The sequence below is a fragment of the Nuphar pumila genome, chromosome 14 (assembly GCF_984573655.1).
Source record: "Nuphar pumila chromosome 14, dmNupPumi1.hap1.1, whole genome shotgun sequence".
Taxonomy (NCBI): Eukaryota; Viridiplantae; Streptophyta; class Magnoliopsida; order Nymphaeales; family Nymphaeaceae; genus Nuphar; species Nuphar pumila.
Genome location: NC_143262.1, coordinates 74865825 through 74886730, shown reverse-complemented (window position 1 = coordinate 74886730; position 20906 = coordinate 74865825). Strand labels below are relative to the sequence as shown.

The window sequence follows — 20906 nt, the reverse complement described above, 5'->3', positions numbered from 1 at the left end:
ATCTGCTGACAGTTTCTGTAACTCTTTTTTTTTTGTGTGCAGAAACTAATTCAGATCAATGGCTATCAGATTGCTGATTTGAAACAGAAATTGAATATCTATCAGATTTCTGATTTGTATAGGAAATGGAATATTGGGTATGAAAAAAAAAATTGTGAATATGAATTCCCACTTGGTATTGACGCAATGCTTTCAAGCTAAAGGTGATAAAGTAGAAGAAATGAGGATATATCGGCTTGATCAGATCTGATCAAGGATGCAGCTGAATCAAAATAGGGCCCCGATTGCGTGATTAGATCACGCTACGATTAAGAACGATAAACAGGGTATATTAATGACAGAATGAAGAATGAACGATAAACAGGGTATATTAAGTTCAAGGGACATAGAACGCAGATCAAGTCTGATTGGGGAGAAAAGAATGGACTGGGTCAGTCGTGAACCAGAAAAAAATATCAGATGAGATGGGGAGACAAACCCAAAAATGGACTGGGTCAGTCGTGAACCAGAAAAAATATCAGATGAGATGGGGAGATAGACCCAAAAATGGACTGGGTCAGTCGTGAATCAATAAAAATGTCAGATGAGATGGGGAGACAGACCCAAAAATGGACTGGGTCAGTCGTGAACCAGAAAAAAAAAATCAGATGAGAAGGGGAGACAGAAAAAAAAAATATTTTCTTGACTTAAAAGAGGAAATCGAGAGGAGATAGATCTTTCAGACGTACCTTTGAGATCGATTCCAGTTTCAACTGAAGCGTGGCTTTGATACCATGTTAGATTTTCAATCTCCAGGTCGTTCCACGCGTGAGAGCTGAGAAACAGAGAGAGATAGAGAAAGGGAGAGAGAAGTTGGGGAAAAAACCGATACCCTGTTGTATTAGGGTCGGCTGCTGTGTATACTCCTTTATATTAACATGCTATTACAAAATTAGGGTACTAAAATACCCTCATTAAAATAAACTATATTACACAATGCCATTAATGAGAAGTCACGGGTCTGGATCTCCAGATCCATGACCCGTTACCAGAGAAAACACTTCTTTTCAAAAAGCACCCAGAACTATCCAATTTTCATTAATCAGACAGTTTGGGGTGAGTTGGATGGTTTGGACCATCCTATTGTTCGACGGTCCCCTTCCCTATATATAGTAAGGCCATACCTGCTGAATCAATAGTTGCCTAATTGTAGCTTAATTGAGCTGACTGTCCATCATGCGCGTTGATGGATGGTCAGCGTGCAAAAAACAAAAAAAAAATGCTAAAAAACCCCAAAACACACAAAATGGGGTTTTAGTGCCACTTTTGAGGCACACTAAAGGGTCAAGGGACGCGTTCTAATGCTGTGTGTGTCCCTTTGGGGCTTTAGCGCTTTTGAAGCACCGCTAATGGCCTTTTTGGCCATTTTTTGCGTATTTTTCCCCTTTTTAGTGTAAAAAAAACGATGAACATCCATCGTGCGCACGATGGACGCTCAGCAACATCAAGTAGGTGTTCAAGCACCCATTGATTCAGCATCTGCACTCTACTATATATATATATATATATGTATGCATGTTGTCTTCCTTTTGGTAGTGTAGGAAGTATAAACTGTTTAGGATGTTTAAGCCCTCAATAATTAATGCTACACATTAACTTTTACGACAAATGATCATACTACCTATAAAAATAATGGTATTGCATAGTGTGTCCACAAGATATCACAATATTCCTCGCATACACACCTGCTCATTTTTGGGGTTTTGTGACAATTTTACCCTTCTGCTAGAGACTGCCTTACCACTATCACTGTAACATATCTAGTGACACACCTTGTTGCTGCAGCATATCTAGCGACACTCCTTTTTTAGAAGTGACACTCATTTTTTAGAAGTGACATTGTCACTGCCACATCTCTATCAGCACTCCTTTTATTGGAAGCGACACTCCTCTTTTGAAAGTGACACTTCATTTTTAGAAGCAACACTCCTTTTTTCAGCAACAACACTGTCAACAGCACTCTTTTTTAAGGACTTTTCAATGTCCTCGGTATCCATTATCACCATTAGAGGGTACTATCACTAGTAATTGGTAGGCGATATACTCATCTTACGACAATGAAACTGTCAGCAACACTCCTTTTTTCACCAGTGACCTGATTAACAACGACCTAAAGAGGACTGTCACCAATTACCAGCAATGGTGGCCACTATTGGTGATGACGAGCATCGAGGACATTGACAAGTCGTTAAAAAGGAGTGACACTGATGGTGCCATTACTGAAAAGAAGTGTCATTACCGAAAAGGAGTGTCGTTGCTGAAAGATGAGTGTTGCCTATCAATTATCGACGATAGTGACCACCATTGGGGATGATGAGTAATCAGAACATTGAAAAGTCCTTAAAAAAGAGTGTCACCATCACTTTTTAGTGATGATGGCTTAAAGAGAAGTGTCACTAAAAGCTCTCTATTTGAGAGCCTTGAATTGACTATTATACAGCTCTATTAAGGAGTGTCACTTTCAAAAAAGAAGTGCTGCTTAAAAGAAAAGGAGTGCTGCTTCCAAAAAAGGAGTGTCATTGCAAAAAAAGGTGTTGTTTCCAAAAAAGAGTGTGGCTGACAGTGTCATTATCGAAAAAGGAGTGTCACTCACAGTGTTATTGCCAAAAAGGAGTGTCACCTTCAAAGAATAGTGTCCCTTCCAAAAAGGAGTATTGCTGATAGTGTCATTAACGAAAAAAGAGTGTCGCTTCCAAAAAGGGGTTCCGCTTCAAGAAAAAAAGGAGTGTTGCTAGATGTGCTGCAACGACATTGAGTGTCGCTTCTAAAAAAGGAGTGGCACTTCCAAGAAAAGAGTGTTGCCATGTATGTTGCAACGACAGGGTGTGTCGCTAGATATGTTGCAGTGACAGTCTCCAGCAAAAAGGTAAAATCATCACAAAAACCCATAAATCCATCCACAAATGAGTGGATATGTGAGGAATATTGTGATATCTTGTAAACACACTATGAAATACCATTATTCTCAGGGGTAGTTCGTAACTTTTATTGCAAGCAAGCAAAAAATTCTCAAATGGGTCCCAATATGTAGCAATCATTGTGACAGATATCAGCAATATTTTGAACATATTATGATATTATTGCTATATGATGGGAAAATGATTAAATAGCCAAAATATCATGATATCTTTGAAATACAAGAAATTTGGAAATGTCACAATAATATAATATCATGATATTTCAGTTATTTTCTACATTGTATTTCTTCTCTATATTTTAAAATGATTTCTCTTTTTATTCCTGCTATATTCTAAAATGATTTTTCCTTTTATCTTTGGACTTTTTACATGATAAAAGCCCCTAATTTTAAATTTATATGTAAAAAAAGGTAATTATCTATGCTTCTTCTTTTCTCATTTATTGGGTTATTTTTCATTTTTTATATATTTAAATGCTAACATTTTCTTGACATTTAGCAAAAGGCCTATAATATCTCAAGATTTTGCCTTACCAGGATATAGCTTTGACTAATATATGTGGCTATGGTAGTAATATGTAACTCATGGCAGAATGATTGACTTACTCTAATGACACTTCATGGGCACAGTCAAACCAGTTTCATACAGTCAACATTGTGTCATTAGCGTTATTCATTTTCTTTTATGATCTTATTTACATATTTCATATTCACTTAAACTCTTTTTCTTTTGAAAATTATCATCAATTGCATTACATTTCAATTTCAATTTACTTTCATTATTTGATGTTTCTAATTATAGTGATTTAGAACTGTTGTTTTATGCATATACACACACATATATACATCTATGTGTTTTTACAGCCATGTCTCCATGTCCTAATTATTGAGAATTATCGAATCATACCAAGTGAATCCGCATCGTGTCCTGTTCCTGCATTCGTATCCATGTGACATAGATTCATTGTATCAAATTGCCAATATATTTACCAAGGCACATCTGACAGTCCAGTTTTGCACTTCCATCTCCGAACTCACAATGGATCCTCTTGCACCATCTTACGTTTGATGGGGGAGCATGAAAATAATAGGTTTGGCTATGTTTAGGGGCACTATTGGAATTTCTTATTGTTTCCATGTAAGATCCTGTACATACATTGTATTTGTTTTCTTTGTCTTTCTTAGCCTTTCTTTTTCATCCATGTAATGAGCATATAGTGTACTTATTTTTGGTCAGCTTGATGAGGACATAGTTGTCCAGTTTCTATTTAGAGAGTCAACCTAAGGGGTCAACCCTTAGAGGCTTATGTATTCATTTTGCAGAGACAATGGAGAATATATTTTTGAGCTCTCCCTCTTATATGCCTCCCCTTTTTGAATATTTGTTTAAATACTTAACATTATAAAAGAACTCATAAAGTTAAATTTCGATCTGGTTTCCAATGAAAAGGGTTATTTCTGGAAAATTTCATCCACCCATATGTTGGTGTCACGAGCTGAAGTATATGCCTTGATGTACCTCTTATGGGTTAACACATAAAAACACAAGAATGAGCCACTTATGGGCTGAGAACACACATAAAAATGATCAATATTATTGGGGAATAATCCCTTGAAGAACACTTAAAATGGTTGGGGGTTAACCCCATATTTATACACAAATGAGAGGCTCAAAGTTGTCGTTGGAACCTACCCAACGGCTAGAAATGTAGTGACTCTTTTGGGGATATTCCCAATAAAGTGTGGGGGTTTGTATGTATGGGTGTTGGCTCCGGTTTTTGAAATGACAACACATTGTCCTTAGCTTCTTTCATTTCATTTTGAGACCTTAATCTAGTCTCTTTCATTCACACTTGAGCTAAAACCTCTTGAATAGGAGGAAGCCCATCTTATCTACTATAAATGCTGTTACTTCTCATTTGTTCAAACACGTGTCGCAATCCTCTCATAAATTGAAAAAATTGTTCATTATTTATTTGCTCTTTCTAAGTTGAGCATCTTTGGGAGTTTCCCAAATAGGCTCTAACTTAGCCATTTGATCTCACAACTTTAAAGAGCCAAAGTTCTCTCTAATACTCTTGTCATCTTGTTTACAATTGTATATCTTGTCTTGAAGCTCCTATCTAAATGCAATGTTGCATTGAGTATAGGTTTGTTTAACGAATAACCATGCTTCATTGGCTTTTTTGAACTCCAAAATAGTTTCACATGTGTCTTCGTTCAAACTTCATACTTTCCATAAATAAATAAAGTGCCTTGCATGATCAATTTTTCATTCTTTCAAAGCTTTCTTATAACCTATAAGGGATTTTTCCTTTTCTTCTCATTTGAGGACTTCCTCCTTAATGGTTACATCATTTTTTTTAATGGATTTTGTGAGAGTGAGTTGTGGCTTTATTGCGGAACCATAAATATACTCCCACAATCCTTTGCCAACAAAGATTCTTTTATTGGCAGTAGCCCATAAATTGTAGTTCTTTCCATCAAATTTGATTAGAACTACCATCACCGCTTCTTTGTCGACCATGAAACCAATGAATACAAAGCAAGAAAGAAGAGAGAGGAAGAAAAATAAATACTGGAGCAAACTTTCAACTCCTTTTCAAACACCAATGTCTCTAATATGCATCTATAAAAAGACTAATCTTCAAGAAGGTCGGTAGGCACGCTTCCTGAGGTGAGGCTCGATCTTCACGCCACTTCAAAATATGCTTGAGAAAGAGTTGAATATCACCAAAGAGTTAATAGGCTCTGATACCATGTTATCAGTATATGCCTTGATGTACCACTTATGGGAAAGATAATACTTGAAAATATGACCTATTATGGATCAACACATGAAAACACAAGAATGAGCCACTTATGAGCTGATAACACACATAAAAATGATCAATATTATTGGAGAATAATCCCTTGAAGAACACTTACAATGGTTGGGGTTTAACCCCATATTTATACACAAATGAGTGTCTCAAAGGAGCCGCTGGGACCTACCCAACTGTTAGAAATGTAGCCATTGGGTAGAGTCCCAATGACTCTTTTGGGGATATTCCCAATAAGGTCCTTGAGGCTGGGAATGTTTACAACAATAAAAATAAATTAGAGAAATAGAAAAAGATAAAAATACATATGAATTTTGTATATGTTAAAAGACCAAAATGCCCCTAGGATACATATGTACAGAAATACATGTATATATATATATATATATATATATATATATATATATATATATGTTTACAGTAACAGTTGGTTCACATTTTAGACAACTAGCATATTCACTACCACTTGTTGAATGTAATAGTGAAAATCACATGGTTGGACAGGACTTATGCCTCAAGTTTCATCAGTTATTTAAAGACATTTGATTTGGAACAATTTTTCCATCTTAGAATGAACTATTTGTTTGCCTTGATGACATGCTTTTGTTAGTTTGTTCATATCATTATTCTTTTTTATGAACATGTGTAATACTTCTATTCATCATTTTAGTGGAACTGTTGCATAGAAAAGTCGTAATACAAAATGTATCTCCTGCTACTAAATGTCTTCTAGAAGTACGTACATATTAATATTTGAGGGCTGATTTCATCTTATTTTGAAAAATGACAGGCAGAGCTTAAGATAATGAAGGGACCACATGAGGATCATAGAGGCTATATGGAAGCAGTGAATCAGTTGAAAAAGAATCTTCATTTCTTCAGTTCTAACAAAAACTTCAACAATTGTGATGGTGTTCTCAACTATATAAATTGTTTGCTAACCAAAGCCATGCAGAAGCTTGAAGAAGAGTTTAAGCAACTGCTATCTTCTTATAGGTGTGCTTAGTTACAAACAATGGGTTCAGTTTGCTATTTTCAGCACTTGTGTCTTGTTTTAATAGTCTGTATTTCTTGAAGAACCATTCGGACACCACTTGTTAACTTTGTTGTGATTTCTTTCTGCATGAGCTTTGGGATTTGTCAGTTGAGCACCGACTTGAGCAGGACCACGCAGATGTCATTTACATGTCGAATGAAATGTTTATTCTGGGGCATATTTTATTTTCCTGTTTATGTTTCCTGAGCATGATAAGAAAGAGCCTACTTTCTATCAGGTCTTTCATCAATGGAAAGCTTTTAGACAGTATTTTTCTCTGTGGTTGCTCTAGCTTTTAGATGTTCACTGCATGAGCATCTTATGAGTCATAATCATACTGATATAATCTCCTTGGTTCTTTTGGTTCATGTAGATATTCAATTGTTAATGCATTACCTCACGTAATCTTTATCTTCATTCAACAGTTGTTACATAGCTTGCAGAATATGTTTGTAGGGCTTATAACTGTATTCTGACAGTATGCCCCTTTCTGAATTTCAGTAGAGTTGTGGAACCTGATCTACTTTCTGAGTGCCTTCCCAACTCTATGCATCCATCAACAGGATCACCTGGGCCACATGGTGATTCCAATGGCAAGAACACGTCCAATGCCAATCATGCAAAACAAGTTAAAAGTACAGATACTACAGTTCATACATTTCCAACGCTTATCCCACAGAGGGTAATGCCTTTACTGCACGAGTTGGCTCAGAGGATGATACAAGCAGGACACCAGCAGCAGTGCATAAAAATGTACAGGTAACCAGGTTTGCCTTGTTGACATGGTCGGCTTGCTGCATTATTCACGACTCTTTTGTTTGCAAAAAATGGTTTACAACTTGAATTGTGTGGTCTCAAGTGAGGACTTGGTGTAATGCCCCGAAATTTAACCCAAATTTTCAAGGATTTTTTTTTTTAAAACGGAAACAACAAATGATTACAGGGTTAAGTATTTCAGAACGATACAGGAAAGTAAAAGCAAACCACACCATTTATTCTTATTTCAAAAATAATAGAATCAAAGTTTTCACATCATGAGTCTCAAAATCAAATTGTCCAATCCTAAAGAAAGTAGGACCGCCAGAGAACAAATAGATCAAGTCTTGGTCAGCGCCTCATCCCGCATCGCTCATAGAACTACTCTTCTCCTGAAAATAATAGGAATTATAGGAATTAGACTACCACGTCTAAGTAGGAAAACTGTAATTATTCTTGCAAGTACATCATGTGTCAAGTGTGATGTGGGTGCCGTGTTGAATTTCAGTCTAAACATAAACACATAAGGAATTCGATGCAATAGCAATAATAGACATATATCTGAATAGAAAGGTAGATTATGTAACAGTTATACTTAAGCACAAAAAACATTTTATGCAACTACAACAATTAAGTAAGGTATTAAGCAATTAAAGCAGAACTTACACTAACATGAATAACATCCTTAATATGAATTCAATTAACTAATATATACACAGTTTAGGATGTCGTTTCATCATAAGCACCGAATATAAAGCATGATGAAAGAGTAAGCCATTGTCTCTTTAATGACTCCAACATAGTGATACCTAACTGTTCTACTTAATGTTTATCTTTTTTTATCCCGCGGGTACACACGGGCCAAGGCAACCATCACAGAAGAGAACGTTCGGGGGTATATTATTCAAGGTTGTTTTATTAACCCGAACATTCTAACTGTGACTGAAATCCCAAGGGAGCGGCCAGTGACCGAGAGAAACTCCCAAAGGCCAAAACCAAAACAGGATGCATCCCTAACTTCTGCAGAAGAACAAAGAACTACCACCTAGGACAAAATTGGTAGTCTGGGTCCCCCAACTCTGAGGACTGGGACCAACGAGTCGCTTTACGCTCGAAACCAAAACACGTGCCCCCAGAGTTTTGTACCACCTACCCTCTCCAAGGTAAGCCCAAGAACTGAGTGGGTTAATCTTTTCATTTAATTTATTTTCCGAAGTACGGGGTATTTTCCCCAACTTCCCCCCCCCCCCCACTACCACAGCAGTAGAACTCCTAACCTTAGTCATTTTACTAAGGTGAAATAGGACAGTCCCCATTTATTTGCCATATTGATTTCATAACCCACCCTAGGTGCTCCGGTGCCTTTAAACCAACCAAGCACAATGCCCAATGTCTTTAAACCAGTTAGACATTCAATCATTTATAATAAGTTTTTTCATCAGTTTCATTGTCATAGCCTACAAGCTAATAGTTCCAATACCCATATCGGGTATTCAACCCATTTTGTCCATTAGGCAAAGTTTTTCAATGTAATACCCTACTAAGTGAAACTATCTTTTATTGGTTATAGCACATCAAATGACAATATTAACAGCATATTGCAACATCGACCGAACAAGACATACCAAATAAAGTATCTCGAACATCACTAAGAAGCACATGATTTAATCCAATTTATTCTGAGGAAACAATGAATTCCACTTAAACAAATCACATCCAGCATACTTTAACTATGAGAAAGAAACTTATGAGACTGTGACATATAGAATTTCACCCAACCTCATGCATACAATTATACACTCTTATACATGGTTTCAAGTACTCAGATCTGATCATATCTAACAAGCTAATAGAAAACTACAAACTTAATAGAAAACCCCAAATTAATGTATTGCTCTTGTAACACCCCAAAATTTCGACTTGTGATTTCGAAAACCTTATCGAAAAACCTTTCAAAGATTTAAAGTTTAATATTTAAAAAACAACATCGGAAGACATTTAGAAAGGGACACAAGTCAACAATCCTGGGTACGTTAGCTGAAAAACCATCATTCACATGTACAACATCTTAAGGGAATTTAAGAAATAAGGCAATCGATTAAATTCTGCAGTTTATTACAAAATGGGTCTTTTATTCCAAAGTTCAATAAATCTAAGAAAAACTCCAAAAAGTCCCAGAGCCAAGCCGCCAGCAGAAAGAAAATGAATCTTGATCCACGTTGCACCACGCCATCGGCCGCCAGTGAAGTCCTACTCCTCACCTGCTCATGAAATGGGTCAGTTTCATAACAAACTAGTAGGTGCACGAACAGATAAGTAGAATGAAAATAAAACAGGACATTCATGAGATAAGCAATTATGATATTTAAGCAATTAAAGCAGTTGTAGTCTATTCTAGCAAATGTAATAAGTGCAAAGAGAAGCAGTGTAAGTCTCAGTCATCTATATCTATTCCTGAATATATTCTTTAAGTTCTGATATTAACTGGCCTGTGGGTACGCACAGACGCGAAACGTAGAAACAGCCGAGACCGATCCGGGGGTTTATTATGTCAGGTGTTTTCATTAACCCGGATGGCTGACTGAGTCCGCTCCTAAGGGGACGGTCAGTGACCAAGAGAGTAAATCCCCAAAGGCATTCGTGGCCCATGGATGCATCCAACTTCTGCAGAAGTGCCTGGGAATTACCACCTAGGATAATTTATGGTAATCCCAATTCCCCTAACTCCGATGACTGGGGAAAACCGAGTCTTTTGCCCGTGGGGTGGTTGTTAACAACCTGCCCATCGGAGTCTTTGTACCATCCATCATCTCCCTTGATGAACCGTGAAGATCGGATGGGTACGACGGGGGTTTCATGCATCCTGTCATACCTATTTACAAGGTGATTAAGAGGCATATGGACGTGCAAAGATTGTTAGGAATACACCCATGTAATCTGTATGACACAAACGTTATGGATGTTATCATAATTTAGCTAAACATGTAAATGTTTTCGGTTGTTGTCGTACAGGCTGTTTTCCACGGCTTAAACTAAATATTATAGGCTGAGTTAAATTAGCCTATGTAAGGTTCGGTTCTTCTTGAAATTTCATATTTATGCTTACCTGATATTCAGACCTATGTGTGTAAGAGCATGATATGTTTTGTTTTTCTGTATTTCACACATTAAGCCAAAATCAAAGTATTTGCTGCAAAGCTGCATCTTATGCATATTGTACACTAACTTGATGTATTGACACGTGCACCGCCACTTGAAGGTTCATATGCTGATTAAGATGTGTAATTTCATCAAAGTATGAATGTGACAAGAACAAGTATGTTAAAGCATGCATTGACATGAATGCATAGGCTAAATAAAATCATACATGGGATATGAGCATGTGTATGGAATGAAAGCATAGAAAAGAATTCATAATGACCTGTTATTCATGATTTTTGCATGTCAATGCATTGATAATCAAATGATCATCAGGAGGCTGGGTGAGCCTCGAGAACCAGTTGTTCTCTGTTTTAGTTATTTTGATGCATTGCAACAAATCAAATGTAATATTATTGTTTTACCGCACTGTTCTATGTTGTCACGGGCGGTGGTCCCGTGAAAAAGCTTAGCATGCTGATGTACAAGCTTATGTTATTAATTCTGCATGTAAATTTGCAAATATAAAAGAAATGAATTAATAACCAGATAAAAGAAAGTAAAGAACAATGTAATTCACTTTCTCCTTGATGTCCCTGCTTTAGCGTGGGAATCTTGGATATTGCGGTTTAGGGGAAACCGTGAGGATACAAAAACTCCGTGTGCGTTTTGTTGCCCCTGAACTCGATATTGAGGTTCTTCTCCTGGCCACGGTTTTAGGGAGAGTCCACCACTTTACCCGGGAGTGGTGTGTTAGTCACAGCTGTGAGTTTGTTTTGGTATACCAAGAAAGTGGCGCCAGTGGATGCTGTTTTCCCTGGTGTCCCCGACTTTGGATGCTGTTTTCCAAGGTTCCGATGGATGGTGTTGTTTCCTGATATCGATCGAGGGCTAAGTTTGGAACCCGGTAATAAAATACAAATTGTGTGTGAAGTTACCCCGGGAACCCTACTTGACCTCGGGGATTGTACCTGTTTGGTGTATCCGCGTGCAATGATAAATTAAAAAGAGGAACTTAAAGATTGTGTGCATTTAATAGGACATGCATATGGAAAGAGGGAAGCTTAAATGAAAGATAATATGGGTTCATGCATTATACATAAATCATGCATATTCTTGCTCTGCATTAGTTCATGCATGTTTACCTGTTCACTTGGTTGTTATACATTGATCATTGCATTCAAATGCCTTTATTGATTAAATTATAATCACTGTTACTCACTTAGTGTTCCCTCACGCTTAATGTTTATTTTATTGTTGCATAACTGGTTAATTGCCTTATAATTTGGTTATAATTGTATCCTCCTAAAATATTACATGGATCTTATTTATGTTCTTTTTCTTATTTGATTCATTAGGGAAACCTGTACGCAGAATTCCTCGGATTTTTTACCCTCTTATTTTATTGGTTTTTCCCAAACACAGGTGATCAGTGAAATGGACTCGCTTCTGAGGGGGTACGAGGGCCATATTTGTTTCAGACGACTTCACTTACGAACAGCGTGACTCTACTTTTGTTTTCTTTTAGTTCTTCTTATTTCCTGCAATTTGTTATTTCACTTTTGACATTGAATATGACTCTTATTGATTCATTAATAAAAGAGTTCACTTGGTTGGTTATGAATGATAAATGTAAGTTGGTTTGTGGTGTGTGGTTATCCAACTGAAATTGGAACTGTAGGGACCCCAGGTCTCTGGGAAGTTTTCCGCAACTCTAAGAAAAAAAAATTCTGCATTTTTCAAAGGTATGAGTTGGGGTCGTTACAATAATAGTCCCTAATACTCATATCACCTTGCTTGGTTTCTCTTACTTTTTCTTGTAGGAAGAAGTGTCTAGCATGGTCTCTTTGAGTGTACATGCTTTTCATAAAAAACCAAGCTTCATTGACCTTCTTGAACTTTGCTAGATTTGCACAAATTTTTAATTCAACATTATTCATGAACCATGCTAAAATTTTAGCATGCTCACTTTCCCAATCTTCCATTTTTTAAGAGAAGTCAAGAATGACTTTCTCTTTTTCTTCTTCATTCAATGCTTTTTCCTCATTGCCTTCAAACTTAGTTAATTTCAATTGTGGTTCCGGAATGGTTCCACACACATAACCCCAAAGTTTTTACCTTTGAGATTATTTTCCATAGTGGCCTCCCACATACGATAATTGATCCCATTCAATTTGAATGAGAGGTCGATTTTGGCATCCTTGTCGGCTATTTATTGTAACGCCCCGAAATTTAACCCAAATTTTTAAGGATTTTTTTTTAAACGGAAACAACTAATAATTCTCGGGTTAAGCATTTCAGAATGGTACAGGAAGGTAAAAGCAAACCACACCATTTATTTTTATTTCAATAATAATAGAATCCAACATCAGAGTTTTCACATTATGAATCTCAAATTAAATTTCCAATCTGAAAGAAAGTAGGATCGCCGAGGAACAAATAGATCCAGTCCTGGTCAGCGCCTAATCCTGCTTCGCTTATGGACTACTCTGTGCCTGAAAATGATAAAAATTATAGGAATTAGACTACCACGTCTAAGTAGGAATACTGTAATTATTCTTGCAAGTAGATCATGTGTCAGGTGTGTGATGTGGGTGTCGTGTGTGATTTTCAGTCTATATATAAACACATAAGGAAGTCGATGCAACAGCAATAACAGACATATATCTAAATAAAAAGGTAGATTATGTAACAGTTATACTTAATCACAAAAAGCATTTTATGCAACTACAACAATTAAGCAAGGTATTAAACAATTAAAGCAGAACTTACACTAACATGAATAACATCTATATAACATCCATAATATGAATTCAATTAACAAATATATGCACAGTTTAGGATGTTGTTTTATCATAAGCACCGAATATAAAGCATGATGAAAAAGTAAACAGTTGTCTCTTTAATGACTCCAACACAGTGATACCTAACTGTTCTAGTTAATGTTTATCTTTTCTTATCCCGCGGGTACACACGGGCCAAGGCAACCATCACAGAAGAGAACGTTCGGGGGTATATTATTCAAGGTTGTTTTATTAACCCGAATATTTTAACTGTGACTGAAATCCCAAGGGAGCGGCCAGTGACCGAGAGAAACTCCTAAAGGCCAAAACCAAAACATGATGCATCCCTAACTTCTGCAGAAGTACATAAAACTACCACCTAGGACCAATTGGTAGTCTGGGTCCCCCAACTTCGAGGACTGGGGACCAACGAGTCACTTTAGCTCGAACAGATAAACACGTCCCCGGAGTTTTGTACCACCTACCCTCTCCAAGGTAAGCCCGAAACTGAGTGGGTTAAGCTTTTCATTTAATTTATTTGCCGAAGTACAGGGCATTTCCCCAACTTCCTTCTACTATCCTAACAGTAGAATTCCCAACCTTAGTCATTTTACCAAGGTGTATAGACAGTTCCCATTCTTTGTCGTATTGATTGCATAACCCACTCAAAGCGCTCTGGTGCCTTTAAACCAATCAAGCAACCATATTTTACTTTCATTTTCATGTGGATTCACATCATAACTTCGACGGCCTATTCAAGACCCTCAATACCCTAGTTAGACCTCCATATGTCCACAACAACCCGACCCATATGTTCGGTTATCAAAACCTCATTTATCATTCTTATTATCATTTATTTATTCCTTAATAGCAAATTGCTACAACTCCCCCATGTATTATGAAGGGTGGCATGTAATAAAAGCTCTGACAACAAGCAAAAACACAGTTGGTGTACTTTATTGAACGTGCAGTATAGTCCTAAAGATTTGGTAATATATGTATTTCTCCCAACATCCTCTCATTCGAACATTCCACAAGATATACAACTTATTTGGCATTTGATACTTTCAGCAATTATGTAGTGTTAGGCAATAGTACTTCAGCAAATATACAATTTAACAAGCCTATGAACATTGGAAAATAAACATCTTAATGGCCATTTGAATCTTCTAGATGATGTACACATAATGAATCATTGGAACCCTTTGAAGGAATATGTAGTTGACCCACATAAATTAGGCAGTTTAATATGCAGCTAAACATCAATTTAAATTGCTAGTTACTATGGAGTGAACACCAAATTTACATGCAGCCTAATATACAATTAATCATCTATTTAAATTTACAAGTTACTATGCAGTTTAATATGCAACTAACTAAGCATTTAAACATAAAGTGAATACGAAATTAAATACTAGATTGAATCTCAACCTAATATGCAACTAAATCGACATGGAGCAACAGTTTAATATGTTGTTTCATATGAACCGAATATGATCATATCATGCAGCTAACTAGGCATCTAGCAGTTGATTAATCATGCAGCTTCATATATCATGGGAGACCATTATAACAGACAGCTGATTAGTCTTTGCACCCTCTGGAATACATACAACCAACTTTGATTAATTAGGTAACAATCGTTATCACTAGACAGATACAAGACTCAAATATTGGCAGCACCTTGGTTTATCATAAGTAATTCAACTAAAAACATAGGAGTTAAACATGCATTCACATTGATTAATCATATGCAAAACAAAAGTCCAGACCTTTACAACCCTCAAGCATGGTCATATGTGCACAGACTCTGTGTCAGTCTACTATAATGCCTCAATTCTGTTACAACAAATTTTCCAAAACATAAAGCACCACAGCGCAGGAGCTTAATATGCGACTAACCACCACTTCAATACACAAGGTACACAATCTACCGTTTTAGTTCTTTAGTGGGCACCCAGTCCCTACAACCCAAAACCGCAGGTAAATCATAGATCATCCTCTCATGAGTTAGATCAGCCTCTCACGAGTTGGGTAAAGACAATTTCATAATCAGTCCAAAAGATTTGCACAAAATAAATACTAAATTCAAGAGAATATAGTCCCAGCCAAGTCATGCAGTCCCAAAGATTATATACGATGCTAAATCATAACATTTACATGAATGTATATATATTTACAGGTATATATATACATAAATAAGAAATTTCAGATGAACGTGTATACAACTCAATCACAAATTTCATTAGATCAAATTAAATCATGAAATCCCAAAGAGACATACACAGGTATAACCCATAAATGACAAACCCCTTTTTTTTTGGGGACAGGAATTAGATCATGATTCAAAAAAAAGAAAAGAAGCATCCGAAACCCCAAATCGTTGATTTGGAGTTTTCGGTTTGGGATTGACAGACAACCCCCAACAGGAGATTTTTCCCCATTTACAACTCGACAGTCTGGGTTTCGGACAACCCACATCCCACCCGATCTATGCTCGACCTGAACAAAAATTTTACAGGAACCCTACCATTTTCCGGTGAAGTTGTTGCGGCAGCTACGAGAGGGGTCGGTTGGCCTGGACAGCACCGCCACCGGAGAGGTCGGTTGCGTCTCCTGACACGGCTTCAAACAGTAGGCCCGAGCTCGGGGAAGGGGAATCCGAGGGTTAGAGAGAGAAGAGAGAGAGAAAGGGGATGGCGAGAGAGAGAGGAAAGAGGGTTCGAGGTCCCTCCTTTGTAGGTGGGTGGCCTCCCGAAAAGGAAGGAGCTCCTCCTCCTCCCGGCGGCTGCGGTGTGCTCCCCCACCTCCCATCTCCTTATGTGTTAGGGTTCGGCTGAACCCTAACACCCGATATCACAGGGGAGAGGGTTTTCCCCTCTCAAATTTTTTTTATCGGGCAACCCATATCGGGTTGCCCCCCTATTAACCCCTCTTTTAATTTAACAGGGTGTGGGTCGGATCCGGGTCCGACCCACGACCTGCGATGCCGGATCCGATTGCAGTTTGGATCCGGGTCGCGTGAATAGCAGTGGATCCAGGAGTTGGATCCACTTGAGTCCAACAATGGTTTTTTAAAAAAAAAATATTATTATTACTTATTTATTTATATAGTATTACTAAAATACTCAAATATGCACATTTTTCTTTTTGGATCCAATAACGGATCCCAGGCCCAAATCCACATCATTCTTTAAGTTTTAGTGTGAAATTTGTGGTTGTTACATTTATAGAAAAAGAGTTTGAAAGCAAGAGAGAGGAGAGACATTACTTGACAAGAGAGGATCTGATGAAGCTTTCACAACCAAGGCTCTGATACCATGTAATGAAGTGCCGAATAAGAAAAAGTGATATCTCCAAGGGAAATTAAGAAAGCACGCACATACACAAGTAGCCACTAATGGGCAAGATTACACCAAACCACAAAAGTGGCAAAACACACAAAAGAAGATGAAAAACTATATTTCACTCAAGAGAGGCTTCAAAGGAAGCATACTTTACATGGGGGGAGAACCCCTTTATTTATAAGCAAAAGAGAGGGCCCTTGGAAGGGCTCCTAAGGGACATTGGAGGCCTTCCAACGGTCATAAATGTGACCGTTGGAAGCTCCAACGTCCCTTAAAGGGGCCTTCCCAAGGTGGGAAAAGAAAGGAAAAAGGAAAAAGGAAAAAGAAAACAAAGTAAAAAAGTACATTGTGCGTGAAATAGTAAAATGAGTACTTTACTCCTAGTGGGTATTACAAAGGGAATATATATATATATATATATATATATATACAATAGGAATACATTTTAACAGATAATGCTAAGATACGAGCATGGAATAACTTGGAAAATATGAGATGGAGATTTTTAGGAACAATGGTTAGAAAACCTAGGGAAAATCCAAAAATCCTAAGAGATTTGGGTTAGAATAAAGATCTCAAAATTTCTAAAATGAGAACTTTAAAGATCCTAAACTAGGATTTAGGAAAACATGGGAGATCCTACACTAGATTTTAGAAAAACAAGGGAGATCTTAAGGAGAGCTTTGAGTGGATTTGAAGAGTGAGAAAATCCAAGATTTTTATAACTTAAGACTAGAGAAAAGCTTGAAAAATAGTAAAGTGTTAGAAAATCAAGAACTTAGAAAATCTAGGATAACTACGAAAATAACATGAAAATGAGAGAAAAAACAAAATAAAGCTCACTGCGGGCTTAGTTAGCCCTAGGTTGGTGATGGTGTCGAGCACACATTAAGCCGGCAAAGTCTCTAACTCTTTTCATTGCACCGGGATCTTGAGCCAAACACGAACAATGTATTTCTAGATTTTTTAGGATTTTAAATGGGGTCTTGGAGAGGTTTTCTAAGAAGGGAAAGAGGTAGGCACACACCACAAGAAACATCCAAGGCTCAGATGGACTAGGATGGGTTCAAGTATGCTGTCGGTATAGATATGAAAGGCCCATACCTGCCCAAATGCATTTTACAAATACCCAAACCCGGTTTAGTTAATAAATGGGTTGGGTTAGTACTTAGTACTAGGTTGTCTTTATGTGTCTAATTGGTTTCAGTGATGCATTATTTTTTCAATGCCACTGTGACCAACGTGTTTATTGCATTAGTTGTCCTAACTTCTTTCAAACTAATGGGTGGGTATTGGATCTCACACCTGACACACCTCATCTAACATTATTCATTAATGTCACTGTCCAGGTTGGGTATTCAACCCCTTTATTGTTTTACTGGCTCGGATATCCGGCCCAACCTTTTTATTCTGTGCTCTCATCCGAACCTGAACCCTCTCAGATTAGAAAATACAGTCCCGTATCTGGCCAGATTTTTATTAGGGTTTTCATTTTTGTAACCAAATCCTAAAACCTTGATTCAGGTCAGGCGGGTATCCAAACTTATACCAAACCCATTGACAGCCCTAGTATTATGAACCATGTTTAATAATCTCTTTAGTATTCTTCTTTTTAATAGTATATCTCAAACATACTTTGAAGTTTATGCCTCGTTACACCTTGTTAATACTTTTCAACAGCACCTCATCATGCTGTTAAAAGCGCGTGTGTAAAAATTCATGTCTCAAGAGCTATTGGTAGATAATAACCTGAGGAATAGCACTGTGAAGATATTAGCATGATTGAAAAAATTCAGTGTTTAAGGTGAATGTGTGTGTGTGTGTGTGTGTGTGTGCACATTCATGTCTCAAGAGATATTGGAAAATAATAACCTGAGGAATAGCACTGTGAAGATATTAGCATGACTGATAAATTCAGTGTTTAGGGTGAATGTGTGTGTGTAGATGCACACACGCACACATGTTTGTGAAATTACCCTTGATGAAAACTCTAAATTATTAGCTTATATATGTGGTCCTAGAATAGTTGTGGGGGCCATTACTAGTAGCATATGATTTTTGCGTGCTCATAAATCATTTGAAATTTTGTGATTTTCCCATCATTAATCTCTGTTTCTCTATCAACAGAGACACATGATGCACACAAACACCCACATAAACACACAAAATAGTTAAAGGCACTAAGTGTTGCTTAAGAGCAGGGAAAAGAGGAAGAAGGGAACAAGACAATAAGGAGGGGAGTGGGAACAGTGTAGTAATGAGAAGAAGAAGAAAGACTAATAAGTGCATACACACATACATGTTCATCCATTTTGACTTGTCTTCTTTGTTGAGCTTTTCTTTTTCTCTTTTTCTGCTAGAACTCACCAGTAATCCTTTATGTGAGTTGCCCTACCACATGTTAATGTTGACATTCCGCTGCTGCTACATTCATGTATCGCTGAGAGTTCAATGATGCTCAGGCCATGGTATTTTCTTTCGTTCTTCCAGGGATACCCGTGCTACAGTTCTAGAACAGAGCCTTCGGAAGCTTGGTGTAGAAAGAATAAGTATAGATGAAGTTCATAAGTTGCAATGGGAAGTTTTGGAGGCTAAAATTGGGAACTGGATTCATTTCATGTGTATTGCTGTAAGTCATTTGAACTCTTTCCTTTTGAAATACTTCTTCAGTACAAGTATCTGAAGCTTTTCCACACAGGTCAAGGTACTGTTTGCTGTGGAACGAAAAGTCTGTGATCAGATTTTTGAAGGCATGAATAATCTCAAGGATCAGTGCTTTGCAGAAGTGACTGCAAGCAGTGTTGCAATGCTTCTTAGTTTTGGAGATGCAATTGCGAAAATCAATAGGGCACCTGAGAAGTTATTTGTACTCATGGACATGTATGAAGTAATGCATGAACTTCAGCCAGAGGTACGTAGACTGCACCTTTGTGCTGAATTTCATGGACGTTTTGACTATCTTTAAATTTTTCTTCATGGTTTTGTATAAGGAAATTGAAGTCCTTGGGAGATATTTAGGTTAGTGTTCATTAATAGGATAACATTCTGGAATGGTGCTTAAAGTCTGTAATCACATATTCATAGGGGTTTGACTCTTGATTTCAGCTACATCTTAATTGATCTGAAGCCTCTTTTCATGAATAAAATGAAGAAAAATAGTGGAAACGAAGTAAGAATGAAATAAAGGTGATAGTGAGATAAGCAAAAGGAGGAGTCGATGCATGGCCTGCATCGAACAGATGCCCATCAAGAGCAGGCTCAAGCGGTTGTAACCCTTAGGAGCGGGAAGTGTTAGAAATGGTATCCCACCTTCAACACAAGAGAAAGAGAAGTAGAGAGGGAGAGAGATATCGGTGGCTGCAGAAAACCCACTCAATTAGGGTCTGCTGTTTTCTCTATTAGATATATACACGTACACTTTTATTAGGGTACAAAAACATCCTTTACACAAAGTATGAAATTTACAACATGCCATTAATGAGCATGTGTTTAAATACTACTAAAACAGATTGGGTCTGGATCCTGAGATCCAGACCCAGTCGTGATAATCTTTTCACCCTCCCTCAAGTTGTACATGGTTTTGAACCATGAACAACTTGCCTTTTAACATCCAAAATTTGTCCTTGATAAGTCCTTTTGTAAACAAGTCAGCTACTTGATCAGCAGTTCGAACGTATTCTGGTTCAATTTCCTTCTCTTCGACTTTCTGTCTTACAAAATGTTGATCAATTTCAATATGCTTGGCACGACTGTGGTAGATGGGATTGAATGACATGTTGATAGCACTTTGATTGTCACACAAGAGAATGCTTTTAGAAATCGATTCTCCTACTTCTGTCAACAGGTGTTTGATCCATGTCACTTCGGCTGTAGCAGCTGCCATTGATCTGTATTCAACTTCTGTGCTCGACCTGACAATGGCCTTTTGTTTTCTACTGCTCCAGGAGACAAGATTTAGGCCAATGAAAACACAGTATCCTGAGATTGATCTACGCTCATCTGGATCTCCTGCCCAATCTGCATCTGTGTAAGTAAGAAATTCATGCATGTGATGGTCATGCATACTCT

General features: G+C 37.4%; 1 protein-coding gene across 1 annotated transcript in view; it reads left to right on the top strand.

Moving 5' to 3' along the window:
• LOC149816990 (exocyst complex component EXO70A1-like) overlaps positions 1-20906 on the top strand; it is a 159823-nt gene that overhangs the window by 48939 nt on the left and 89978 nt on the right. The window contains exons 3-6 of the mRNA XM_089987308.1: positions 6569-6774; positions 7316-7573; positions 19329-19467; positions 19537-19749. Of these exons, the coding sequence (XP_089843434.1) occupies positions 6569-6774; positions 7316-7573; positions 19329-19467; positions 19537-19749 (816 nt within the window). The remainder of the gene's footprint in view (positions 1-6568; positions 6775-7315; positions 7574-19328; positions 19468-19536; positions 19750-20906) is intronic.